Here is a 22,281-nt window from a genome sequence, read left to right as displayed (position 1 = left end):
CACTGGGTGAGCAGTAGCTTCCATTTTGGTGTTTACTAAGTGCTTGCCATTGTTGATTACATCTAACTTTTGTTTAGAAGTAGTGTTCTTTTTCCTGTATTTCCAGAATTATCATGGACATGCTTTGTATCCTTCATTCTTATGGTTATCACCTATTTTTAATATACCCCTCTTATTTTTTTATTTTTAAAAAACATTTATTTATTTTTTTAAAGGTTTTTATTTATTAGAGAGAGAGAGAGAGCGCACATGGGAGGAGGGAGGGTCAGAGGCAGAAGCAGACTCTCCACTGAGCCGGGAGCCCGATGTGGGACTCGATCCTGGGACTCCAGGATCATGACCAGAGCCAAAGGCAGTGGCTTAACCAACTGAGCAACCCAGGCACCCCTCCTTTTAAATTTTTATTTATTTTATTTTTATTTTTTACATTTATTTTAGAGATGGGGGGGTCAGAGAGGGAGATGGAGTCTTAAGCAGACCCCATGTTGAGTGCAGAACCGACACAGGGCTTGATTTCAGGACCCTGAGATCATGACCTGAGCCGAAACCAAGAGCTGGACACTTAGCTGACTGAGCCACCCATCTCCTGGAGCCCCATCTCCTTTTATTTATTTATTTTTTTATTGTGGTAAGAACACTTAACATGAGATCTTACCCTCCTAAGAAATTTTTAAGCGTACAGTATGGTATTGGTAACTATCGGCACAATGTTGTACAGCAGATCTCTAGAACTTACACATCTTGTATAACTGAAACTTTATACCCATTGATTAAGAATTCCCAGTGTCCCCCCGCCACTCAGCCTGTCGCAACCACCATTCTATTCTCTGCTTCTAAGAGTTGGACTGTTGTAGATACCTTTAAATAGGCTCATACAGCATTTGTCTTTCTGGGCCTGGCTTTTTTCACTTAGCAGGACGTTCTCAAGGTTCATCCATATTGGTACACATTGCAGGATTTCCTTTTTTTTAAAGACTAAATAATATTCCATTAGATATATGTATGTTTCCTTTTCACTTTTTATTTTGATATCATTTATTTTTTTTAAAGATTCTATTTATCTGTCAGAGAGAGAGTGTGAGCGCAAGCAGGGGGAGTGGCAGGCAGAGGGAAAAGCAGACTCCCTGCTAAGCAAGGAGCCCAGTTCCAGACTCCATCCCAGGACTCTGGGATCATGACCTGAGCAGCAGGCAGACGCTTAACTGACTGAGCCACCCAGGCATCCTGGTAACATTTAAAATTTTTAAAAAATTATAGGAAGAGTATAGTGATTCCCCTTACGCTCTTAATACAGATTCAAAAATTCATATTTTGTCCATTTACTTTACTGTTTACACATTTGCTTTGTAAACATACACCCTTTCTAATCATTTGGAAGCAGGTTACAGAATTGTGTCCTTTTACACCTAATTTTAGTGTAGATTTCCTAGGATAAGGACACACTCTTACATAACCATGGTACAATTATCAAAATAAGACTGTTTTAATATTGAGACTGTTTCTTAGTCCAGTCTGAGAGTTTCATCAGTTACCCCATGCCTTCCATTTCTTTTTTTTTTTTTTAAACTCTATCCAAACTCTGTAAGGATCATTTATTGTGTTTAGTAGTTGTGTCTGTGTAGTGTCCTTTAACTTGGAACAATTCCTCATCCTTTCTTTGTCTTTCATGACTTAATATTTTGTGTGTGTGTGTATATGTAATATTTTTTATTGAGCTATAATTATGTAATGTGTAAGTTTTAGATGTACAACCTGTTGATTTGAAAAAATTTGTATACTGCCTTATGATTACAATAGCATTAGCTAACACCTCTGCCATGTCACCTAATTACTATTTCTTTATTTAACCACAATTTCTTTCTCCATTCATCTGTTGATGGACATTTAGATTGTTTCCACATCTTGGCTGTTACAAATAATGCTGCTGGGAATATAGGTGTGCAGATACCTCTTTGAGATTTTGATTTCAATTCTTTTGGATAAATACCCAGAAATGAGGTTGCTGGATCATATGGTAGTGCTATTTTTATTTTTTTGAGGAACTCTATACTTTTTCCCATAGTATCTGCCTAATTTATATTCCCCCCCAACAGTGCACAAGGGTTTCACTTTCTCTGTATCATTGCCAACACTTGTTATTGCTTTTTTTTTTTTTTGATAACAGCCATCCTGATGCAGTGAGGTGATATGTCACATTGTGTTTTTTTTTTTTAAAGATTTTATTTATTTATTTGAGAGAGAGAATGAGATAGAGAGACAGCATGAGAGGGGAGAGGGTCAGAGGGAGAAGCAGACTCCCTGCCGAGCAGGGAGCTCGATGCGGGACCCGATCCCGGGACTCCAGGATCATGACCTGAGCCGAAGGCAGTCGCTTAACCAACTGAGCCACCCAGGCGCCCCACATTGTGGTTTTGATTTGCATTTCCTTGATGATTAGTGATGTTCAGCGTCTTTTTAGATACCGTCAGTCATTTATATGTCTTCTTTGGAGAAATGTCTGTTCAGGTCCTTCACCTGTTCTTTAATTGGGTTATTTGTTTTTTGTTTTGTTTTGCTGTTGAGTAGTGGAGTAGTGGAGTTCCTTATATGTTTTGGGTATTAATGGTTTGCAAATATTTTCTTCTATTTCATAGGTTACCTTTTCACTCTGTTTCCTTTCTGTGCAGAAGCTTTTTAGTTTGATGTAGTCCAATTTGTTGTATTCCTAACGATGAGGAACTAGTTCAAAATTACTATAGCTTCTTTTTAAACCCTCTTACAATGAGTAGTGGTTTAAGGACATCGCAGCATGACTCTAACCAGAACCCTAACAAGCGTTATATGTATGTCAGGCAGCCAACATGTGCCTGGCAAGAAAAATTCCTGTGTATCTAATCTGTAGTCAAGAAGATTCCAAGACTGTTGCTTCCCTGGGTTTTCTTTGCTGGCCTTGCCATTCTCTTTTTTCTGGAGGCAAAAATTCGGGTTTGACTTGCCTTGTCATTTTTTTACTAGAGTAAGTCGATGGGTTGGAGCTCACTCAGTCATTCCGAAAGGCTTTTAAAACACCTTCTTTCCCTGTGGCCCCTGCTGCCAGTGCCAGGCAGGTTGAGCTGCTCACCACCTGCTTCTCGGCAAGTTCATTGCTGCTCATGAAGCAGGTGGCTCAGATGGCAGGTGTCACCGTAGTACTAAACAGCACATGTTTTGTATATGTTTTTTAAGAGGTATTTGTAGAAATTGCTTAGTTTTGTCTGCCTATTACAGTAGCTTTGACTTAGAACTTTATTATTTCGTGTGCATATAACTATTGGTGCATACAATTAATACAAGTGCTTAGAGTCATTTCTGTTTGGTTTTGATCTCCGGTTATTTTTGTGATCTGTTTTTTTCCATATCCACAGAATTTTGTGAATTCTGATTGGCAACTCCCTCCAAGACAGTGTCTCATCTTCAAATGCTAGGGTAACATTTTAGTTTGAATTCAGTGATTGACAGGATAGCAGACAGTTCTCAAAGTTGATGAAGAGGGTCTGAGAAATTTGGTGGTATTAGTTTCCCTGAAAGGTTTTGGTCAAAATGACCTCTCAAAAGACAGGATTTCCTTAAAAATCTTGAGACCTCAAAAAAAAAAAAATCCCTAAATATTCATCTCCCATTTTTTTTTTTTCCTACAAATAGCAGGTACTCCAAAAATTGGACTCAGGTTGTTATCTGCCTCTGGGAAACCATCTTTTGTGTCCAGGCATCCAGAGCCCCAAAGCTCTGCTTTGTCCAAAGTGGCAAAGAAAGTTTCTCGGGACAGCCTGCATTTAGGTCCTGTACTTCCAGCATTAGTTCACAATCCCTCTGTTCAATAGTTTATTCCCTTGGTTTTCCCTCTGGAATCTGAGGGCATTCTCTCCAAGATTCATGTCTCCGGGAAGTTGCCCTGAGTCACCAGAGAGACTGAATTGTTTCGGGACCTCATTAGACCTGCTCGCATTAATTTAAAGGACTAGTGACACATATTCAGAATGACTTCATTGGGCAGAAAATGATCTCTAAATGTCTGATAGGGAGGTCAGTGAAAATGAGGGAGTCAGGACTCTTTGAATGCTGTCATCCATAAAAACAATGAGGAGATGGGCAAAATATGCCAGAGTCAACTGTTTCAGAATTCTAGAAATTAGCTTGTCTTGCAGCAATCTGGGGAGCATTTATTTAGGAAAAACGAGTGAATCTCGGTAGCAACAGCTGGCTTTGTGGCATTTCACTTGCCCTGTTCTCCTCCCTCCCTCTCTAGGTCCACAGTAGCCTCGAAAACCAGTAGCTCCATAATCACAGTGGAAACCATCAGCCTGGCAGCCCGCAGAGGGGCAGAATGGAAATGAAGTTCTTTCCAAGCCTCTTTTCCTCCTCCTCCTAGATGAGGCTATGATGTACTGTGCGGTTAGAGAACTAGCGAAGAAACCAGTGTGAAGCCTCTGTTAAGGAACAGACACCATTAGCTGTTGACAGAACCTGGGATCACTCAAAACCTATTACGTGGGTCAGGAGTGTGGCTCATCTGCCTCAGTTATCCGTAGGAGACCGGGAGAAATGAGTGCTGCCTCTCACTGGGGCCTTTTAAATACACCACAGTGAACCAGAGCGACGGTCTTCAATCTGGCTCTGCTCAAATAGTCTCTGTTTTATGAGAAGTTTCCTAATAACTTCAGGAAGGAAATACTGTAGCAATTGGTTTCACTGTGGATAATTCTGTAATGGTACATGTGCCAAGTTTATTAGATTACCACGGAAGCACCCATACCTCTTGCTGAGTCACCCACTTAATCCCTTGTAAAGCTCAGGTCTTTGTGGAAAGTCTTTTCAAACAGCTGAACTAGGATGATCGGTGCTTGTGAAAGGCAAACAGGGTTTAGCCTGAAGCCTATAGCGTGGAACTGGATGCAGGCTGCTTTATCCACCCTTTCTTTCAACTACGATAGAGTGAACCTTATTTACATGTGTCAGCGTGATTATGCAACAGCACCTGTGCATTTGGTTGCGATGACTGGTTTTGAGCTGTTTGAGTTTTTAATTGGTCACTGATTATTGCTGATTTTCCAACCCAACATTAAGGGAATCTGTGACTCATATATTTGGTGGAGTTTTGTGGCACTGATCACTTACCTTCATCCTTTGTCTGTGGAAACTGTTAATCATTGTATTCAGCCTCCTTGATGTCCAGGTGGACATTTGCAGCACCAGGGAATGAGATTTTTTTCAAAGTCCAGTTTTTCTGATGATACTGGGTTCTTTTGTTACATGTGTTGTGGAATTTGGCCTCATCCCAGAAATGCTACACGTTGCTTTATGAGGGTAGAGCAGGACCAGCTTTCCACATCAGAGGCCTTTTGGGAAACATTCTACAGGATGATTGAAGTGGAAAAGGCATTACGATCACACCCTTAGCTGGCCCTCTGTCTTTAGGGGAATCTAAACCTAGACCATCTACAACTGTTTGTTTTTGTGCAGCTTTTTTTTTTCTTTATTTGGAAAGTAACACACATCCACACTTAAAATACAAAAATGATGAATCCAAGGATTACAAGAGATGGGTACAATGCAAGAGATGCATTGGTAATAGTTCATGTTCAGTTATCTTCATTGTCATGTCGCCTTTATGAGACTCACCCTACAATTTGTCCATCCCTTTTAGATTGACTTCTTGAATCAGAGCCCTATTTAAAAACACCTTTCATATGCCTAAAGACCGTTTCCAGGAATAGGTCTCTATTAACTCAGTTAAATCTGGCTCAGTTGAAGAAAGGTTCACTCTATGGGGATTTTAAGTATGATACTTCTTTGAGACGTGACTGTCATCACTCCACCATATTGTGCTGTGCAGGTGTGTGTCCTGCTGAGTTTATTTTGTACATGAGGCCGGGCTGAGGTTGGAGTGTGGGCAGAACACATTTCATACAGGGGCTATCAATGTAGTTATCTCTTGCTTCCTAAACTAAGCGGTGAGTCCTTAAAGGCAGAAGCAACTTCTTTCGTTATCTTTTGTTTTTCCTTAACACTTAGTAGGTTTAGCATAAACAGGAGATGTTCAATAAAATCAACATTGGAGCTTAAACATGAGTTTTAGTTTCATTTCCTATGGCTGGTGGAGAACATCAGAGGCAAGTATTTTTATTTTTAAGTTTTTATTTAAATTCCAGTTAACACAGTGTAATATTCGTTTCAGGTGCACAATATAGGGATTCAACACTTCCATACATCATCCTGTGGTCATCATAACACAAGTGTACTCCTTAATCAAGGCCAGTGCTTTTAGATGGCTCACCTTGTCCAGGTGTCCTTGTTGTGGTTAAAGTGGATCCAGGAAATTGTTAGTCTTAACTCCGTTAGTATTTTAGGGTCAATTTAAAGGGATCTTTTCAAACCAGCTACATAGGGACATGTTTTCTGGGTACTCCCAATACATTAGAGCTGAATTTAAAACTATGCAAACAGAAAAAAAAAGGTGATAAGTCAATCAGGTGATAATTAAAGCAAATAAACCGAATATTTAATTAAATAGATTGTCAAATTCCACAATATGTGCTTGTTGAAGAGTAGATGAATGTGCCAGCTAACTCATGGCACAGTCCCTAAAATCAAGCCAAAGAGATTTAATGTGATCCTAAATTAGGTTATCTGCAAATATTTGTATTTGCAGAGGTAAAGAGTTGTGACCTCTTTTGGCTTGTATTTACTTAATGAGAGAAAATTCTCTTAAAATAAGAGTTCCAAAATATGGAGCAAAATTTCCCATTAAATTAAAAAAAACTTCAGTTTTCTGATAGGTGATACAGGATAAAGATTTAAAAAGAAAACTTCACTTTTCTGATGATATAGGATAAATTAAAATTAAATGAGATTAAAAAATTACATTAAATTATTTAAATTACATTAAATTAAAAAAACTTCATTTTTCTGATAAGTGATACAGGATAAAGATTTAAAAAGAAAACTGCTTACCTGGGTGGCTCAGTTGGTTAAGCGGTTAAGCGTCTGACTCTTGCTTTCAGATCAGGTCATGATCTCAGGGTCGTGGGATCGAGCCCAGCGTCGGGTTCTGCGCTCAGCGCAGAGTCTGCTTGTCCCTCTCCCCCCTCCCCCACCCCATCTCTGTCACTCACCCAAAATGAATAAATAAAATATTAAAAAAACAAAACAAAACTGCTTACCGAGTGCATTGACCATGGTGTTCTGAAAAAGATGCCTTAACCCCGCCTGGTGAAATAATTGGTGGGAGTGGGGGAATGGCACCTATCTAGACCCAGTGCTGTCAGGGTGACGGAAATGAGCATTCGACAAAGAACTTGCCGGAACAGATGGCTGTAGGCAGTAGCTTTTTCACATCACCTGACATTGTGAGTTGCAGCTTGTAAGAAGAAACTGCCCTGCATCCCAGTGAGGACACTTGGCGTCTTGTCTCTTACTTTTTACCTGCTGTGTGGCTGCAATTTGTTTGGGCTTCCGCTTGCTGATCCACGGCAGGAAAGATTGGTAAAAATGATACCACGCATCTCCTTTGGCTTTTGATGCTGACTTTTTGTTATTGGTTGTGGTGTTTTTTAAAGACATACTGTGATGCTATGATTTTAAGTACAACAAGTTCAAATGCTGCCTTTAATTCTCCATTCCTGTATAAACCAAAAATGAGAGGAAAAACAAAATTTAGATTAAATGCTGTACACTTAGGGAAAAAGTTTATCTCTATTTTAAGCATAGAATATCAATAAAATATACTTTGTTTTTATTTGACATAATTTTTAAGCTCCTTAAATACTGGTAAGTATTCATGTGCTGTTTTATATTAAATACATTTTAAATGTTGATCCAAAATGTATATTTGAGATCACCCACCTGCTACAATAAGTACAAACCTTTTGTGTTACTAATTAAAATGTCAATCCATTTTTGCTACTTTCTACAAATAATGCAAGTAATGACAAAGACATTTTACTTTTTAGAGTCTTATTACAATCCTGAAGCTGAAGAACTGGATTATTAAGTGAAAGGAAGGAACCTGCTTATGTAACTTTACATCTCTTAGGAAACACCATTAATGTGTATGTTTGGTCTGTTTGGCAGAATCATTAAAATGCACGTGGGAGGGATGCAGAAATGTGCAACTCTGTAGAATTGACCTATCCCTCTGCCTTCCAGAGTCACTTGCTTTGTTCAGTAGATCTGCAGTCATTGCTGCATGTAGATATAATTTAGCAACAAGGACAGTTGATTCCCTTGAAAATCACCTTTTTTCTTTTTTGAACTTAATCATAGATAACTTTGTTTTGCTCTGGTTAGCCACTGCTTTCGATTAAAAATGCACTCTGTTGTCCGCTATAATATACTTAACAAGTGATGCCATTAAAGAAATGCAAAACAGGTTAGACTAAATTAAGAAAGAGGCGGGGAAAGAATTTCTGATACAGACGAAGAAGCCCGCAGACATTGGGGTCAGGCTGGCTGTGTGGTTATTGTATGAACAGGCACCAATCTCTGTGAGACCTCCATGTGGTGTGTTAGCAGACATGCTCAGGCTGGGGCTGTGGTGAAGTGACGTGTTTTAGAGTTGTTCTAGATGTTGAAATTGTGCTTCCTCCCACTGAAATCTGAATTCATTTCCATAACTTTGTTTTTGCATTCAGAGCTGTATTAGGCCAACTTCCATTGCTGCAGTTTTATTTCCAAGTGTGAATAAGGCAGGAAGTCCTTGAATAAAGCATTCTTCTTCTTCTTCTTCTTTTTTTTGGTTATAGTAAACTATTATAGAAGTTTTTCTAATTATAGGAAAATTAGAGATTACATGTGAACAAAAAAGAAAAATCTACAACCACATCACCTGAGATTACTGTATAATTTATTGAATTTCAATCATATTTTTTGTAGCTATTTTTCCTTAATACGTGTGTCTATGCATATTCATGTAAAACAGACATGACACACATAAAGCAAAAGAAAAAGCATTCTCCTTGAGACTAGCATAAGTAAATTTTATACATTCAGGTGTATGGAGGCAAGTGACATACTGAAGTGCTTTTCTCAAATGTATTTGGCTCATTCATAGGCTTATGTGCAAAAAATCATCTTATGTTTGATAGTTTTTGAATAGAAAATGAATTAAAAGGGCTGCTCAGTGGAACAGTTTCAGACAAACCTGTCAATTCAGTTTTCAACTCTTTGCACCTGTGGGGCTTTTGAAAGTGGTTAACATTAATCAGAACTTCCTTTAAATTCTTTAATTAGTTCACGAAGAAGGAAGGCCTGTGACTTATTTTGTAGATCATTTCTGTCGACGCTGTCAGAGAGTAGTTGACAATTTTTCAAATTGGCTTTTACTTCAGGCTTGGAGTTGCAGAGAAAACTGCACTTGGAGGCACTCCCAGCTCACTTGGAAGCTCTTGGTGGTGGCGTTAGCTTGTCTCCTAGCACCACGTTGACCTTGCCACTTCCTTACTGTGTGTAGGCTCTGAGAAATCTCGACGGGAGAACTAAGGTTTAGCAATGTGGGATCTCTGGAATGAGTCTTAACATGGAAACCTCCTCACCCTGTGAAATACCAGCACATTTCCACCTCAGCTTCAGCTTTCACACCAGGCTTTACTTGCGGGATCAGGCTGAGGAGGCATTTGCATACTGTTAAGGTCTAATATCACAGGCTGTTACCGAAGTTGCTAATACATGGCCTTGCCTAGCCTTAAACTCCTAACAGGGACTCCTGAGAGCAGTAATGGGAAGGTGCATTTTAATTGGGGTCAGATGATTTGAGGTCTATGTATAAATGAAGCTTCACCCCTTCACTTGTTTGCAAATTCATTCTGCAAGCATGTTGTTTGCAATCACCTCTGCAGATGTAGCTTGGCTTCCTGATTAGGAGCCTTGGGGGTGTTGATGAATCTCATGTATAATCTGATGTGTTATATGCTGTGAATGAACTTAAGTGCCATTGTCCATAGTATCTGGTTTGACAAGATGATGACCACTACATAGAATCATGTAGGCCTTGATGTCTACAGAAATAGCTTCATGGTGATGGGTTTGATGGTGGTGGTTTCAAACTACAATCCTCATTAGGTGCAGGTAAAGATAGAGAACAGTTTCCATTTTTTTAAGTGCACCATGCTTGTGCTGAGAAGGTAATCTATAGTTTTATAGAAGTTTCCCTTTTTATTTGTAGATATAATACTTTGCCAAGCAGAAGAACCCTGAAAAATTCAAGATTAGTGAGTAAGAAAGATGACGTGCATGTCTGTATCATGTGTTTACGTGCCATCATGAATTACCAGGTAGGTTTGTGTTCTGATTCTTTAAAAAAAAAAAAAATGTCAGATTCAGATCTTGTCCTCTTTGATTTCGTCGTATTATTTCTATTTGAAGTAAATACCAGGATTTAATGTGATTGTACTGAAAAAGAAAGGGTGTGGTTCATTTTAATGCTCAAGATTTAACTCAGTGCCTGTGTATTTTAATTAACATTTATACTTTGTGATGTATTTAGAGGGAAAATGTTTTCCTCCTACAGTCATAAACTAGTTTAGGTTATTATTGGGTAAATGTGACCATTAAAGACAGCCATCGGTTGTGGGCGATAATGGAACGTTAGGAGTGAATAGACTCTCACATGGGTCATTTGTTTTCAAAGGGTTGTATGGTAAAAAGGTGGGAAGTTAGAATTACTGTCTGTTGGACTTGGTTCTTTTTTAAAATTTTTAACAATTTTATTTCTTTATTTGAGAGAGAGAGAGTGTGTGTGTGAGGGAGCACAAGCAGGTGGGGGAGGGTCATAGGGAGAGGGGGAAGCAGATGCCCTGCTGTGGGCAGGGAGCCTGACTCAAGGCTCAATCCCAGGACCCCAAGATTATGACCTGAGCTGAAGGCGGAAGCTTAACTGAGCCACCCAGGCGCCCCTGGACCTAGTGGTTCTTAATCTTTATAAGAAGCACCTGGAGGATTCTTGTTCAAAGGGCAGATTCCTCCCCTAGGTGATTTTGATGCAGGTGATCCCCATCATAACAGGGAGCGAGACAGCTTAACGTGTGGGTTGGATTAGCTCTAACAACAAAGTTGAAGTTGGAGCCTGGAGTATCTAGGGTGAACTGACAGGTTCCAAGTTAGGTAAGTGGAACCAGGGTTTAAGAATCGGAAAAACCTAATTCAAATGAAAAATAGGATTTGGTATCCATGGATAGGGATGCTGAAGGTGTGTCCAAGCAGAAGTGGAAAATAAATGCATAGGTAGAGAGGGTCAGTATTAGAATTCAAACTCAACAGAAGGGTGCTGAATTGAATTTGAGAAGGGGAATGAGCATTTTATGTCTTCTTTCAATCACTGTTTTTTGAGCACTGCCAGATAGACCCTGTTCTAGGCAGAGGGAATATGGCATTAAATAAATAAATGAATGCCCCAGGGAACTTACTCTCTAATGAGGGGAAACAGATGATAAATAACTTGAGAAAACATACAGTGTTCCAGATGATCATGATGGGGAAATGAAACAAAAGCTAACACTTAGAAACAAAACAAAACAAAAACCCCCAAAACAAAACTAGCACTTACAGAGTGCTTCCTAATAGGACCAACACTTTTAAGCCTGTTCACTTAATTTAAAGCTCATAACAGTCCTACGAGATTGGTAATGTTACTCTCCCCATTTTTCTGATGAGGAAACTGAGGCACAGAGAAGTTAAGTAATGTGCCCAGGATCATATATAGTCAGTAAGTGGTTGGACTCAGACTTAAATCCAGGAAGACGAGCTCCAGAGAATTGTTACTAATACTGTAGAAAAACTACCCAAGAAATAGGAATAGGAAGTGATGAAAATGTGTGTTCAGTTTTAAATAGGCCAGCCCAGGAAGTGTCATGGAGAAGTAGCAATTTGTCATAGTAGCAATTTTAACGAGGGAACAAGGTAAGAGGTTCTAGGGAAAGAAGATTCTAGGTAAAAAAAGGGGTGAGCGCAAAGGCCATGGGGCAGGAATAAGCCTGCTGTGCTTGAAGCACAGAAAGGAGGCCAGGTTGGCTGGATCGGAATAAGTGAGAAGGGGAAGAGTAGGAGATGAAATCTGAAGTTCAGCCAGGGTCCTGACTGTGTAGGGCTTTCTAAGCCAGTGAAAGGAGTTTGGCTTTACTCTGAGTGGAAAGCTATTGAGCGGTTCGGAGGAGAAATGTGACATGATCTGACTCTTGATTTTAACATGACCATTCTAGCTTCTGTGTTTAGGATTGACCTTGAGGGGCAAAGGCAGAAGGAGGTAGACCACTTAGGAGGCTGCAGCATTGATTTAGGTGAGTGTTGATGGTGGTATGGGGCCAGGAAAAAAGGAGTAGAGATGATGAGAGGTGACCAGATTCTGGTTTACTTTTGACGGTAAAGGCAACGACATTGGGTATGTGGTTGAGGAGTGGAAGGTGGCCCCAAGGTGTTTGTCTTGGGCCCCCTTCAGATGGAGTTGCCATCTACTAAGATGGGGAAGGCTACACGATGAGCAGATTTGGTAGACAAGATTAGGGGCGAAGTTTTAGGGATGTTCCCTTTAAGATTCTGTAGTCATCCAAATGGAGATCTTAAGTGGTCGGATATGCCAATCTGGAATTCAGGGCAGAGGTCTAGGCTGGAGATGTAAATCTGGGAATTAATAGATGGTGTAGAAAGCCAGGGGCATGCTCGAGAGCAACAGGGGTAGATAGATTAGCAAAGAAGTCCAAAATAGGAACCCTGGGCGCTCTGTTTAAATGTGAGAGTGCTCAGGAACAACCAGCTAGAGAGACTGAGAAGTAGCCAGGGAGGTAGGAGCCAAATACAGGCAGTGTTTCCAGGAGAAGAGAGTGCTCAGCTGTGACCAGTGCTGCTGCTAAGTCCTGTAAGACGACAAGTGAGAGTTGGCCATGGGCCTAGCAAAGTGTGGGTCATTGGCGATTCTGGCATGGACAGTTTCAGTGGAGAGGGGGGAATGAAACGTCTGACTGAAGTGACTGCAAGAGACAGCAGGAGGAGGAGAGTTGGAGACCGGGAGTGCTTGGAGTTTTGCTGTAGAGGTTAGGGGAGGAGAAACAAGGTAGTAGCTGGACACAGGTTGAGGGTCAAGAGAGATTTTGCTGTTGTGGTTACTGTTTCAGTTGGGCGCATTTGCATTGTTTTTATGCTAATAAATCAGAGAGGGAGAAATAATAATGAGGGATGGGAGAATTGCTGGAGCATAGGATGTGTTCTTGGGCTGGTGAGGGGGAATGGGATCAAAGACTCAAATGGAGAGAATGGCCTTGGATTAGAGCCCAGGAAAGTTCTTCAGGAAGAGGTAAGGACGCAAGCTATGGATCTGTGGGTGGATTGATGTGGGGGTGCGAGCTTTTAGAAGTTTTTTTTTTTTCCTGTTTGCTTACATTTTCTCAGGGTAATTAGGAATAAAGTCATGAACTGAGAGTGAGCTTGGAGGAGAAGGAATAATTCCTCAAGTCAGCAGAATCAAGAGTGATTCTGGAGCCTGTTGTTGAACTTGTTCTTCGTGGAACTAACATGTCTCAGAACAAGGCAGGTCTTCCTGGGCTTTGGTCCCAAGAGCCATTGCCCAGAGAGGGGACTAGAAGCAGTGGTTGTCAACCCGGGCTGCACAGTGAAGTCAGCTTAAAAATTCAGATGCCAGGGTCCCATCCTTGAGATTCGAAGTAAATTGACCCGGGGTGTATCCTGGAAAATCAGTGTTGTGTTTTGTTTACTCTTCCATGTGATTTTGATGAGCAACCAGATTGAGAATCACTGGACTGGAGGCTTTTCACCATTTTAATGAAGAGAAACCCATAGTTCAGTCATCAAGAAGAGAATATGGTTCCTCGATAATAGCGTGATTCCTAAAATTTTTCATAGAGAAATACGTTCAGGCACTAGAGACATAATTGCATTTATGATGGTATAAATTACATTAGGTAGAATCTTCAGGTTCTTTTTTTTTTTTTTTCCTTTAATCGACATGGCCCGTCCCCTAAGTTGACTCCTGATGCTTTTTTTCCAGTATGGTTTCAACATGGTCATGTCTCATCCACATGCTGTCAATGAGATCGCACTGAGCTTGAACAACAAGAATCCAAGGTAAGCTTACTTTGTAATTTTTCAAGTGTAAATAAATCTAACTAGGGAAAGAAGAGAGCCAGTCAACACTTAGTCAAGTTAGAGTTCAGAAACTTGCAAGTGCACCTCTTTGAATTAAGGTTGCCAGTGGACTCCTTGGCTATGTAGAATTTTCTTCTCAGCTGAGCTACAGTTTTACATGTGGTGCAGTCGAGAGACTGGTGACAGCATTACCCCTTCACTGTTTTCTTCAAGCTTTCACTTCTTTCGAGGCCTGGTTCTTGGCATCCTTGCAAATTTTACCAAATTGGGTAGAGAGCATGAGGTTGCCACGTGGTTAGTACTGGGGCCAGGAGAGTCTTCATACAGACTTAGTGATACCACTTACCACTGAAAGCTAACTACAACCACTATCCCTTGTCCACACTTCACTTGCAAACCCTTACATATGTCGTTGGTATGACCAAACAAAAACAGAAACACAAAACAAACTGTTCATGCCGATTGCTTCTTCTGTTCACTTGCCTCCAAAGGCCACTGCCATATTATTCACATCACAGGTTATCTCCAGAAGCTGGTCTTCATCAGTTTGTTTTAGTTACTGTAGTATGTTTTCTATTCTGGTGAGGGATGCTGCATTTCACAAATCTTATTCCCTTTCACCGAATACCTCTGTAAACTGTGCATCTGAAAACTTGTTAATGCAACTAAAAAATCTGATCACGAATGAGATCCTTTCTGATACGGAATGAAATGAAAAACTTAAAGTCCTATTTAAATGTTGAATATTATTTCAAACTTCCTCTGATGATAGTTGTTGCAACTTTGCTATCGCTTCCTTAGTTTACTAAAAAATCTGGGTAGTCCTGCTGCTTTGTCCCCGCCTTCCACTATAGGGAAGTTGTTACTCATTTTTCTTAAGATAATTGACATAGTGAATTATCAGGCCAGTCTTCGTGTAGAGGTTGGCAATAGCTTTTCTTCTAGGAAAAGAAAAGTACTGAAGTGATCTTACTATGAAAAAACAATGCTGTTCTTGATGTTGTATTTGAAAACTTAGACTGTATTGCTAAGGGTTTCCTTCTAAAAATATTTCAGATGGAGTTTTATTTTCTTTTCTCAAGTCAGAAAATATTCTTGTGTTAGCACTGCTGTAATCCAGCCCCACTCAGATCTCCTGCATAGGAAGAAGTGGTGATGAAAACTTGCATTGTCATAGGGGACCTTTATGGCACCATGTGCCAATTGCAGAGTTGAAATGTAGGGCATTAATTTTAGTAGATTTTGAGCTTTTGGGGAAAATAATAAAACAGTGGGTGGTTTTCCTGAATATTCCCAAGTTCCCAGCTCTCCAGCTTATCAATAAATCAAACATATTGTACTGAGTCACCCACTGGTAGAAATGAAAGTCTAATCTTCCCAGAATTGATTTTCATTAGTGAGTAATTTATAATTTTGGGAGTGGGAAACTTTCCTTCCAAATTTGTTCCCTGGGATAAATCGCATATGTGGATGTTAATAAAGGTATATTTATACTTTCATATAAATAGCCCTTAGTAAAAGTGTTAAAAACATACAGGAGCAAATATTTTATTATCATAGCCATCTTGGAAGGAGGGAGCTGCTGACTTATCATGTTACTTTCACTGATTTTTTTTTTTTTTTTTTTTTGCTTGTTTCTTCTTGTTTCGACAGGACAAAAGCCCTTGTCTTAGAACTGTTGGCAGCAGTTTGTCTTGTCAGAGGCGGGCATGAGATCATTTTATCAGCATTTGACAACTTTAAGGAGGTAGGATCCTTTGTAGTTTGCTCACACAAACCTATCTGGAAGTCTTTGAACAGAATGATTTACCTCTTCTGTGTGCGTTTTATCATTGGGATACATTTGGCATTAGTTTCAGGTGTACAACATAAGGACTCGGTATTTGTATGTCTTACGAAATGATCACCAAAGTAAGTTTAGTTGACACCCATGGTTTACCTTTTTATGTATTCTGGGGCCTCAGGGGTAATAATAGATAATTTTCTAAGATGTCACTGAGGGAGAAGTAATGAACTTAGTCTAAATGTCTTAAATGGACACGTTAAGCTTTCTTTGGTGTCTCATTTCCCAGAAAAGTTAAAAACTATTTGCAGGATCCATTTTCCTTTGGAGACCAGGGAATTGCCAGTTTGAAAACAGTTTGAGAACATGTTTTGTTAAATGTCTGAGGTTTTCATTATGGTTGATACCTGAGCATCTCATCAGAGTTACTTCCCCCAAATCATATGTATTATCATTGCTGTGCTGGAACGAACGAACGAACGAGAAAACACACACACACACACACACACACACACACACACACACACACACACACACACCCACACACCCACACACACACGCACACCCACCCACTCCAAATAAATAGAGACACTGAGCAGTTTGTAATCTTAACCAGGTGATCCTGTTCTAGACAAACAGTTAACCAGTGGTTGAAAATGAAAACTGAAATGACTGCGGAGGAAGAAAGAATTACACACAGATAATATGATACCAAGGGTGGTGGCCCAAAGTATCAAGACATCACAACTGAAATAATCACTCATTTCCCTTAGTGATAGCGTGCAGGGTTACATGGCCATGAAGAGCGCCTGTTTACCTCCCGCCTATGGGCCTAACAGCTGAGACTACTTTGAGGTGGGACATTATAAAAGTAAGTAAAGGCACTTGGAGCTCAGGCTTCCGTAGGGCCTTCAGCCAAGTTGTGCCTTCTCCTCATGATCCCATTTGATTTCAGATGCTTCTGGATTCCAATCCAGATCTCAAAGGGACTTCCAGACTCTCTCTCGTCTTTCCTGGGAGCCTCTGGAGTAAGAACCCAGCTAGTATTTGTCGAAGACCTACTCTAGGGCGGGTGCTGTGCCAAGTACACCCATGAAATCGTGTGGTTCTGTGAGAATATGTGAGACAGATATTAATGTCTACATGTTCTAGAAGAATAAACTGAAATTCCAAATACCTGGTTGGCCCGTGGTCCCATAGCCAGATAAGTGGCAGAGCGAGGACCCGGATTTGGTGCTCCTCATCCTGAACTTCCGTTTTAGGTGGCATTTGGGCCCAGCTGTGTATGAAACTCTTGGGGAAATATTGAATTAGACAGGACGTCAGAGCCATTTCCCCCACCCTCCCTCCTTCATTGGACTTACTACCCCAGCTGCCAGAGGTACTACGAGAGACCCGTGATCGCATATGTGGGCTAGAAAGCTTCAGAGGTGTCAACAGGAAAGACAGCCCTCCTGCCCTTTTATTCGTATGGTTTCCCTCCCTTCAGTCACTGCTTTAAGATTTTGATATTATCCATTTTGTTACTGCTGACCATGGACAGAATCAAATACTGTCTTTTTACCCATTCAGCCTCAGTGTTAGTGAAAAAATATCCAGGTTCCAAGAATATGAGGAATAATAGTGCATCTTTAAATCATACTTTGGCTTCAAAAAATAATAGAGGCTTTAGAGAAAAGAAATCTATGAATGCTTGTCTGTGAATGTTTTTATATGTCATATATTAGTACATAAAATTTGTATTTACAAGTAAGGAGATCTATGGGCAGATGGGTCTAATAGGAAAATGAAACAGCATGTGAAGCTAATATAACTTCCAGATCTTCATCATTTGATCACATTTGGACATATCACACATGTAATTCCTTCCACATTGGAAGCACTTACTGTACAGTTATCAGTGACCCTTGTTATAACATAAGCAATATCACAACAAGCATCTGATTATATTGTGGGTCAAATTATGTCTTCAAATTATAATTGTGTACAATCAGTAATCATTAAAACCAGTAATTCATGAGGTAGATGTTAATTTTGTTTCCTTTTAGGTAAAACAGAGCGCCTTTCTTACACATGATAATACTTGCAGAATTGAGTTTCAACGACCTGGTATCAGAATTGTATACGGTTTAGCCATTTAGTTGAAAAAAAAAAAATCTTACTAAATCTAACGGCTAAGTAGCAATGCAAACTAAATTAATTTTGACTTTGAATTTTAAAAGCTTTAACCAAAATCTGCCTCATTTCTGTAATTACTGAAGAGTGATGGTGTTTAGGATCAGTCTCCTTACACAGGCACCGGCATCTTAGAAAAACAAAGCCACACGGGAGAAGGGACAAGAGCGGGTTCTGTGTGTGTTCTTGGCGTGCGTTGACCTCGAGGTGTGGAATCCATGTAGACAGACCAAACAAAGGGATTACCCTAATAGCCATGTGAATGAAGACAGGGCAGGAGCATGCCCCTGAGAAACTTGATTCTTATGGATAGGTTAAAAGGGCATTAACCCATTTATCTGTTCAATTTTAGGGTGAACAAGTATTACTTTATATTGATCTTTTTTTTTTTTTTTTTTAATGTAATGCCATTGTCAGCCCAGAGTGTCTTAAATTTCTTTCTTTTCTCTTTTCTCCCATTTTATGTGAGGGAATTTTTTTTCTTATACATCATAGTCAAGAGTGTGTTCTTTAATCATTTTAGCAAAATCAGTGGAATCTTCTGGGTGTAGAGAGATTTGGGAGCCAGCTGTTCCTGATTAGGAAAAGTTGTACTCATGATCCTATATGCTTGTGCAGATAGGGTTTGGGTGAGAGTAATACCTATTGAGCTGTTCATGGCAGGGAGAGTACCATACCAGGTACCAGGACACCAGGGAGTAGGGCCAACAAACAGTCTTTGCCTTCAAGAAGATTGTTTTTAAAGCTTATTATCCCTTTTAGTAAGTTGGGATTCCATTTGTCTCCTTATGAAGGCTGATGGGATTATCCTTTTTTCACTGAGGGGACTGATGGAGGGTGGTTGTGGGGTTTGACGTTAGACATCAGTATCTTGTTTTGCAAATAAAGTAGTAGGCACTAGAATAGCCAGACTCTTTGGGCTTGGATCATTGTGAAAGCACAGCCACGCACGCTGTTGCAACGTGGCACCAGATGCTAAAGGGAAGTTTAAAGACCCTGCATCTTAAGTATGTAGCAGGATGTTTTCCCCCTCTACTTCTTGAGCCAACAAATCCATTCTGTCCTACTTGACTACCACTAATTAATTCAAATGTGAATTACAGGAAGGTATCTCTTCGCTTTTGATAGACTTTTATGTAGGATTCCTTAACTTTCTCATATTTCAGTTAATATTCAGAATCTCAACAAGTTTGGTTTTCTGTGTTGAGTTTCGTCACATATCCTTATAATATCTGGAGTACATGCTTTAGGAAAATAGGGAGCACTTCCAATTTAATGATGTCTGATGGCAGGAAGCATATTAACCCAAGGCCTTGCTTTAGGTGCATGTTGAGGTTGGTGCTAAGCCTGGTGTCGCTGAGGAAACACATCTATCACCTCAATATATTTGATGATAAACGAGTTCTTACACCAAGCATGGTTTGTGACATGCGTGAAAATTCACCTCAATATATTTGATGATAAATGAGTTCTTACACCAAGCATGGTTTGTGACATGCCTGAAAATTTGAGTCTAGTGAGTAGATAAAGACTAAACCATTTAGTCAACCATGATGCTCCTTGAATTCTTTTCTCTTAAAAAATTTTTTTTTTCTAAATAAAGGGAATTAACACATCTGGTTTTGGTGTTGAAACATCTCCTCATGAAAATTTATGGTCCTGAATTGAGGACCAGGGTGAGAACAAGGAGTCATCTGTTTTTCGCTTACTGGCTAATTTTGCCATGTGGAAGGACGTGTTACCATCTTGTCTAAATCGATACTTTCTTAGTTGCATAGCAATATAAGTTTTTGAACGTTTGGCCTCTCCAACAGGAAAAAAAATACATTTGGAAGCAAAGGTCGCTCTCTCGGTGTTTGCACTAGTTCAGGGTCTTGTTTGTGAGAAGCAGAAACTGACTGTAACATACAGAAGAAAAGGTTGATTGGAAGGATGTTGCACAGGGTTGACAAGGAGCCTAGAGAAACAGGCCTGAAGAATGCGCAGGAGCTCCTAAAATGTGGCTAGACTCTCAGACTGTGTGCACTTGAAGCCTAGCCACCCTGAACACTACTTGGGGTTCTGATCATGCTTCTTCTTCTCTCCCAAATGACATGGGCCATAGCTAGTGATCCTCTGGGTCATAAAAGTACACTTACGGGTTAAGGACATGAACTAGCCCCCACTTTAGAGTTACAAACATGATTTAATCCAGTTTCCCTTAGGAGCCTTGAGGTCTTCCACCGAGACCTTGTTCTCTTCAACTTTTCCTAGTCTTCCTACTGTTTTTCCATTCTCTTCTTTGGTATATCTGACAAACCACCTTTAAGAAAGTGTCTCCAAGAGTCTGGCAAAAAAATACTCCCGTTTGAAATGAGAGGGAAAGATGCTGAGGCCCCATAGACTCTGCAATGGAATAGCCTGCTATGATACTAGTAATAAAACTCTTGGAGGACTTTGAGCTACCAGTTCCCCCAGGCTGCTGGGAGGTGCACCTGGAATTCATCAGGATTCCAGAATGATTATAACTGTGTTCTCATCTGCTTCCAAAATGACAGCATCTGGCTTTAACAAATAAGCCTGAGGCCTGACTTTGGTTATTCAAGGCCCACCTCCTTCCCACTTCTGCCCCTTCCAGTGTAGAGAGGTGGGGCCTCGTGAAATGAGTCACTCAAGGCCACCAGCGCTCCTGGACGCAGCACTCTTGGCAGTAGTCATTAGTTTTTTCGCCTTTTTCTAGAAGGCTTCCTCAGAAAGCTGATGTGGTTTAGCTACTGGGCACCCGAAAGCACTCGTGCTACACATTATTAAGTTGATTTAAGAAAGCCTGTCAAGTTTTATTTACAGTGAGCCAAATTGGGCAGGAAGGAGAGCAGACGTTTTGGTGTGCTTCCAACGTCCTTCTGAGTTTAATCCCATCTAATCTAGCCTCTCAGACGTTTGAGGGTATAGGATTATAAATCCAGCACGAGACCATCCAGATAACTCCTTCATTGGTAAAAATTTTCAACGTGGAGGGAAGGGCAATTTTTTCAGTCTCTCACTGAACTGTAAGCAATGTATTTTCTTGGATCTCAAGAGTGTGGGAGCTATAGTTCGAGAGGGTACGTGTGTATTTCACCATATGAGGCCAGAATTACACTTACCTGATTCACTGAGACTCTTCTCTGGCCAGTCTCTATCTTCTAGTGATCAGGAAGCAGAGTCACCACAACTGTTTTTTGGGGGACCATTTATTAACTGTTGCAGTTACTGCTCGTGTACAGTAAATGACCCCAAACATAGTCTTACTATGCTCATGGATTCTGTAGATCAGAAGGTCACACTGGGCATGGCAGGGATGATTGTCCCTTCTCCCTCACGCGCAGGGCTTATCAGCGAAGATCCCAGCGACTAGGGGCAGGAATTCATCTGGAGCCTTCTTCACTCAAATATCTAGCTTCTGGGCTGTGATGACTCAGAGGCTGAGCTCAGTGGAGCCTACCAACCGGGGTGCCTCCATGTAGAACTCTGTGTGGCTGGAGCTTTTTATGGCGGGAGAGTTAGCTTCCAAGAGGGAGTGTCCAGGAAGGAGCATTCGGAGACCAGGTATTTAAAGTGATAGACGTCACAGCACATCCTCTGAGCTAGTGTCAGAGGTCATCAGTGTCATTTCTGCTGCATTCTGTTGGATATTAGTGAGTCACTGAGGCCAGCACAGATGCAGAGGGGCAACAATGACTTCACTTCTCCACGGTGGAGTGGGAGGGTTGCACGACACGAGTGCTGGGTGGGGTGGGAGATACTGCTGTGGTCATCTTTGGAAAATGCAATTCACCTCTGTAACTTTTTGAGAATTACCAATGTGTCTCTGGTGGTTCCTCTTCTGTTTTCTCTCTCTCTTTTCTCAACCCAATACTTGGTTTTGCCTCAGGACTGAAGCTTTGTAAGCTTTTTCATTGGAGTTAGAAAGGATGGCTGCCACTTCAAGCGAGTTTACTTGCTTCTAGAGGGGAAAGGAGCCATTTACATAAGATTTCTGAGCCCCTGGTAATGAACAAGTTCGTTCTTCATCATCTGTGTCTTTATCATCTTATAAGGAAGTGAAGGCTGGTCTCCTGTTGGTCATTAGGGGATGAGACATGCTAACTGGAAAATTTTTCATGAACATTAGAGTGCCCCTTTGTGTCAGAAACATTGATAAACACTGGCAATAAGAAAATAAGCAAGACATAGGCACTACCCTTAAGAAGGAGCAT

The 22,281-nt window shown here is 40.5% G+C and overlaps 1 protein-coding gene across 4 annotated transcripts in view; it reads left to right on the top strand.

The window, feature by feature from the left end:
• Window positions 1-22,281, top strand: part of FMNL2 (formin like 2) — a 300,782-nt gene that overhangs the window by 224,119 nt on the left and 54,382 nt on the right. For all 4 annotated transcript variants that reach the window (XM_028113079.2, XM_028113081.2, XM_028113080.2 and 1 more), the window contains exons 7-9: window positions 10,178-10,286; window positions 14,009-14,085; window positions 15,760-15,853. In XM_028113079.2, coding sequence (XP_027968880.1) covers window positions 10,178-10,286; window positions 14,009-14,085; window positions 15,760-15,853 — 280 coding nt within the window. The remainder of the gene's footprint in view (window positions 1-10,177; window positions 10,287-14,008; window positions 14,086-15,759; window positions 15,854-22,281) is intronic.

Source organism: Eumetopias jubatus, unplaced genomic scaffold, assembly GCF_037043125.1.
Source record: "Eumetopias jubatus isolate StellerSeaLion01/CBP00866 unplaced genomic scaffold, mEumJub1_p1.0 scaffold_3, whole genome shotgun sequence".
Classification (NCBI taxonomy): Eukaryota; Metazoa; Chordata; class Mammalia; order Carnivora; family Otariidae; genus Eumetopias; species Eumetopias jubatus.
This window is presented reverse-complemented; position numbering and strand designations above follow the sequence as displayed.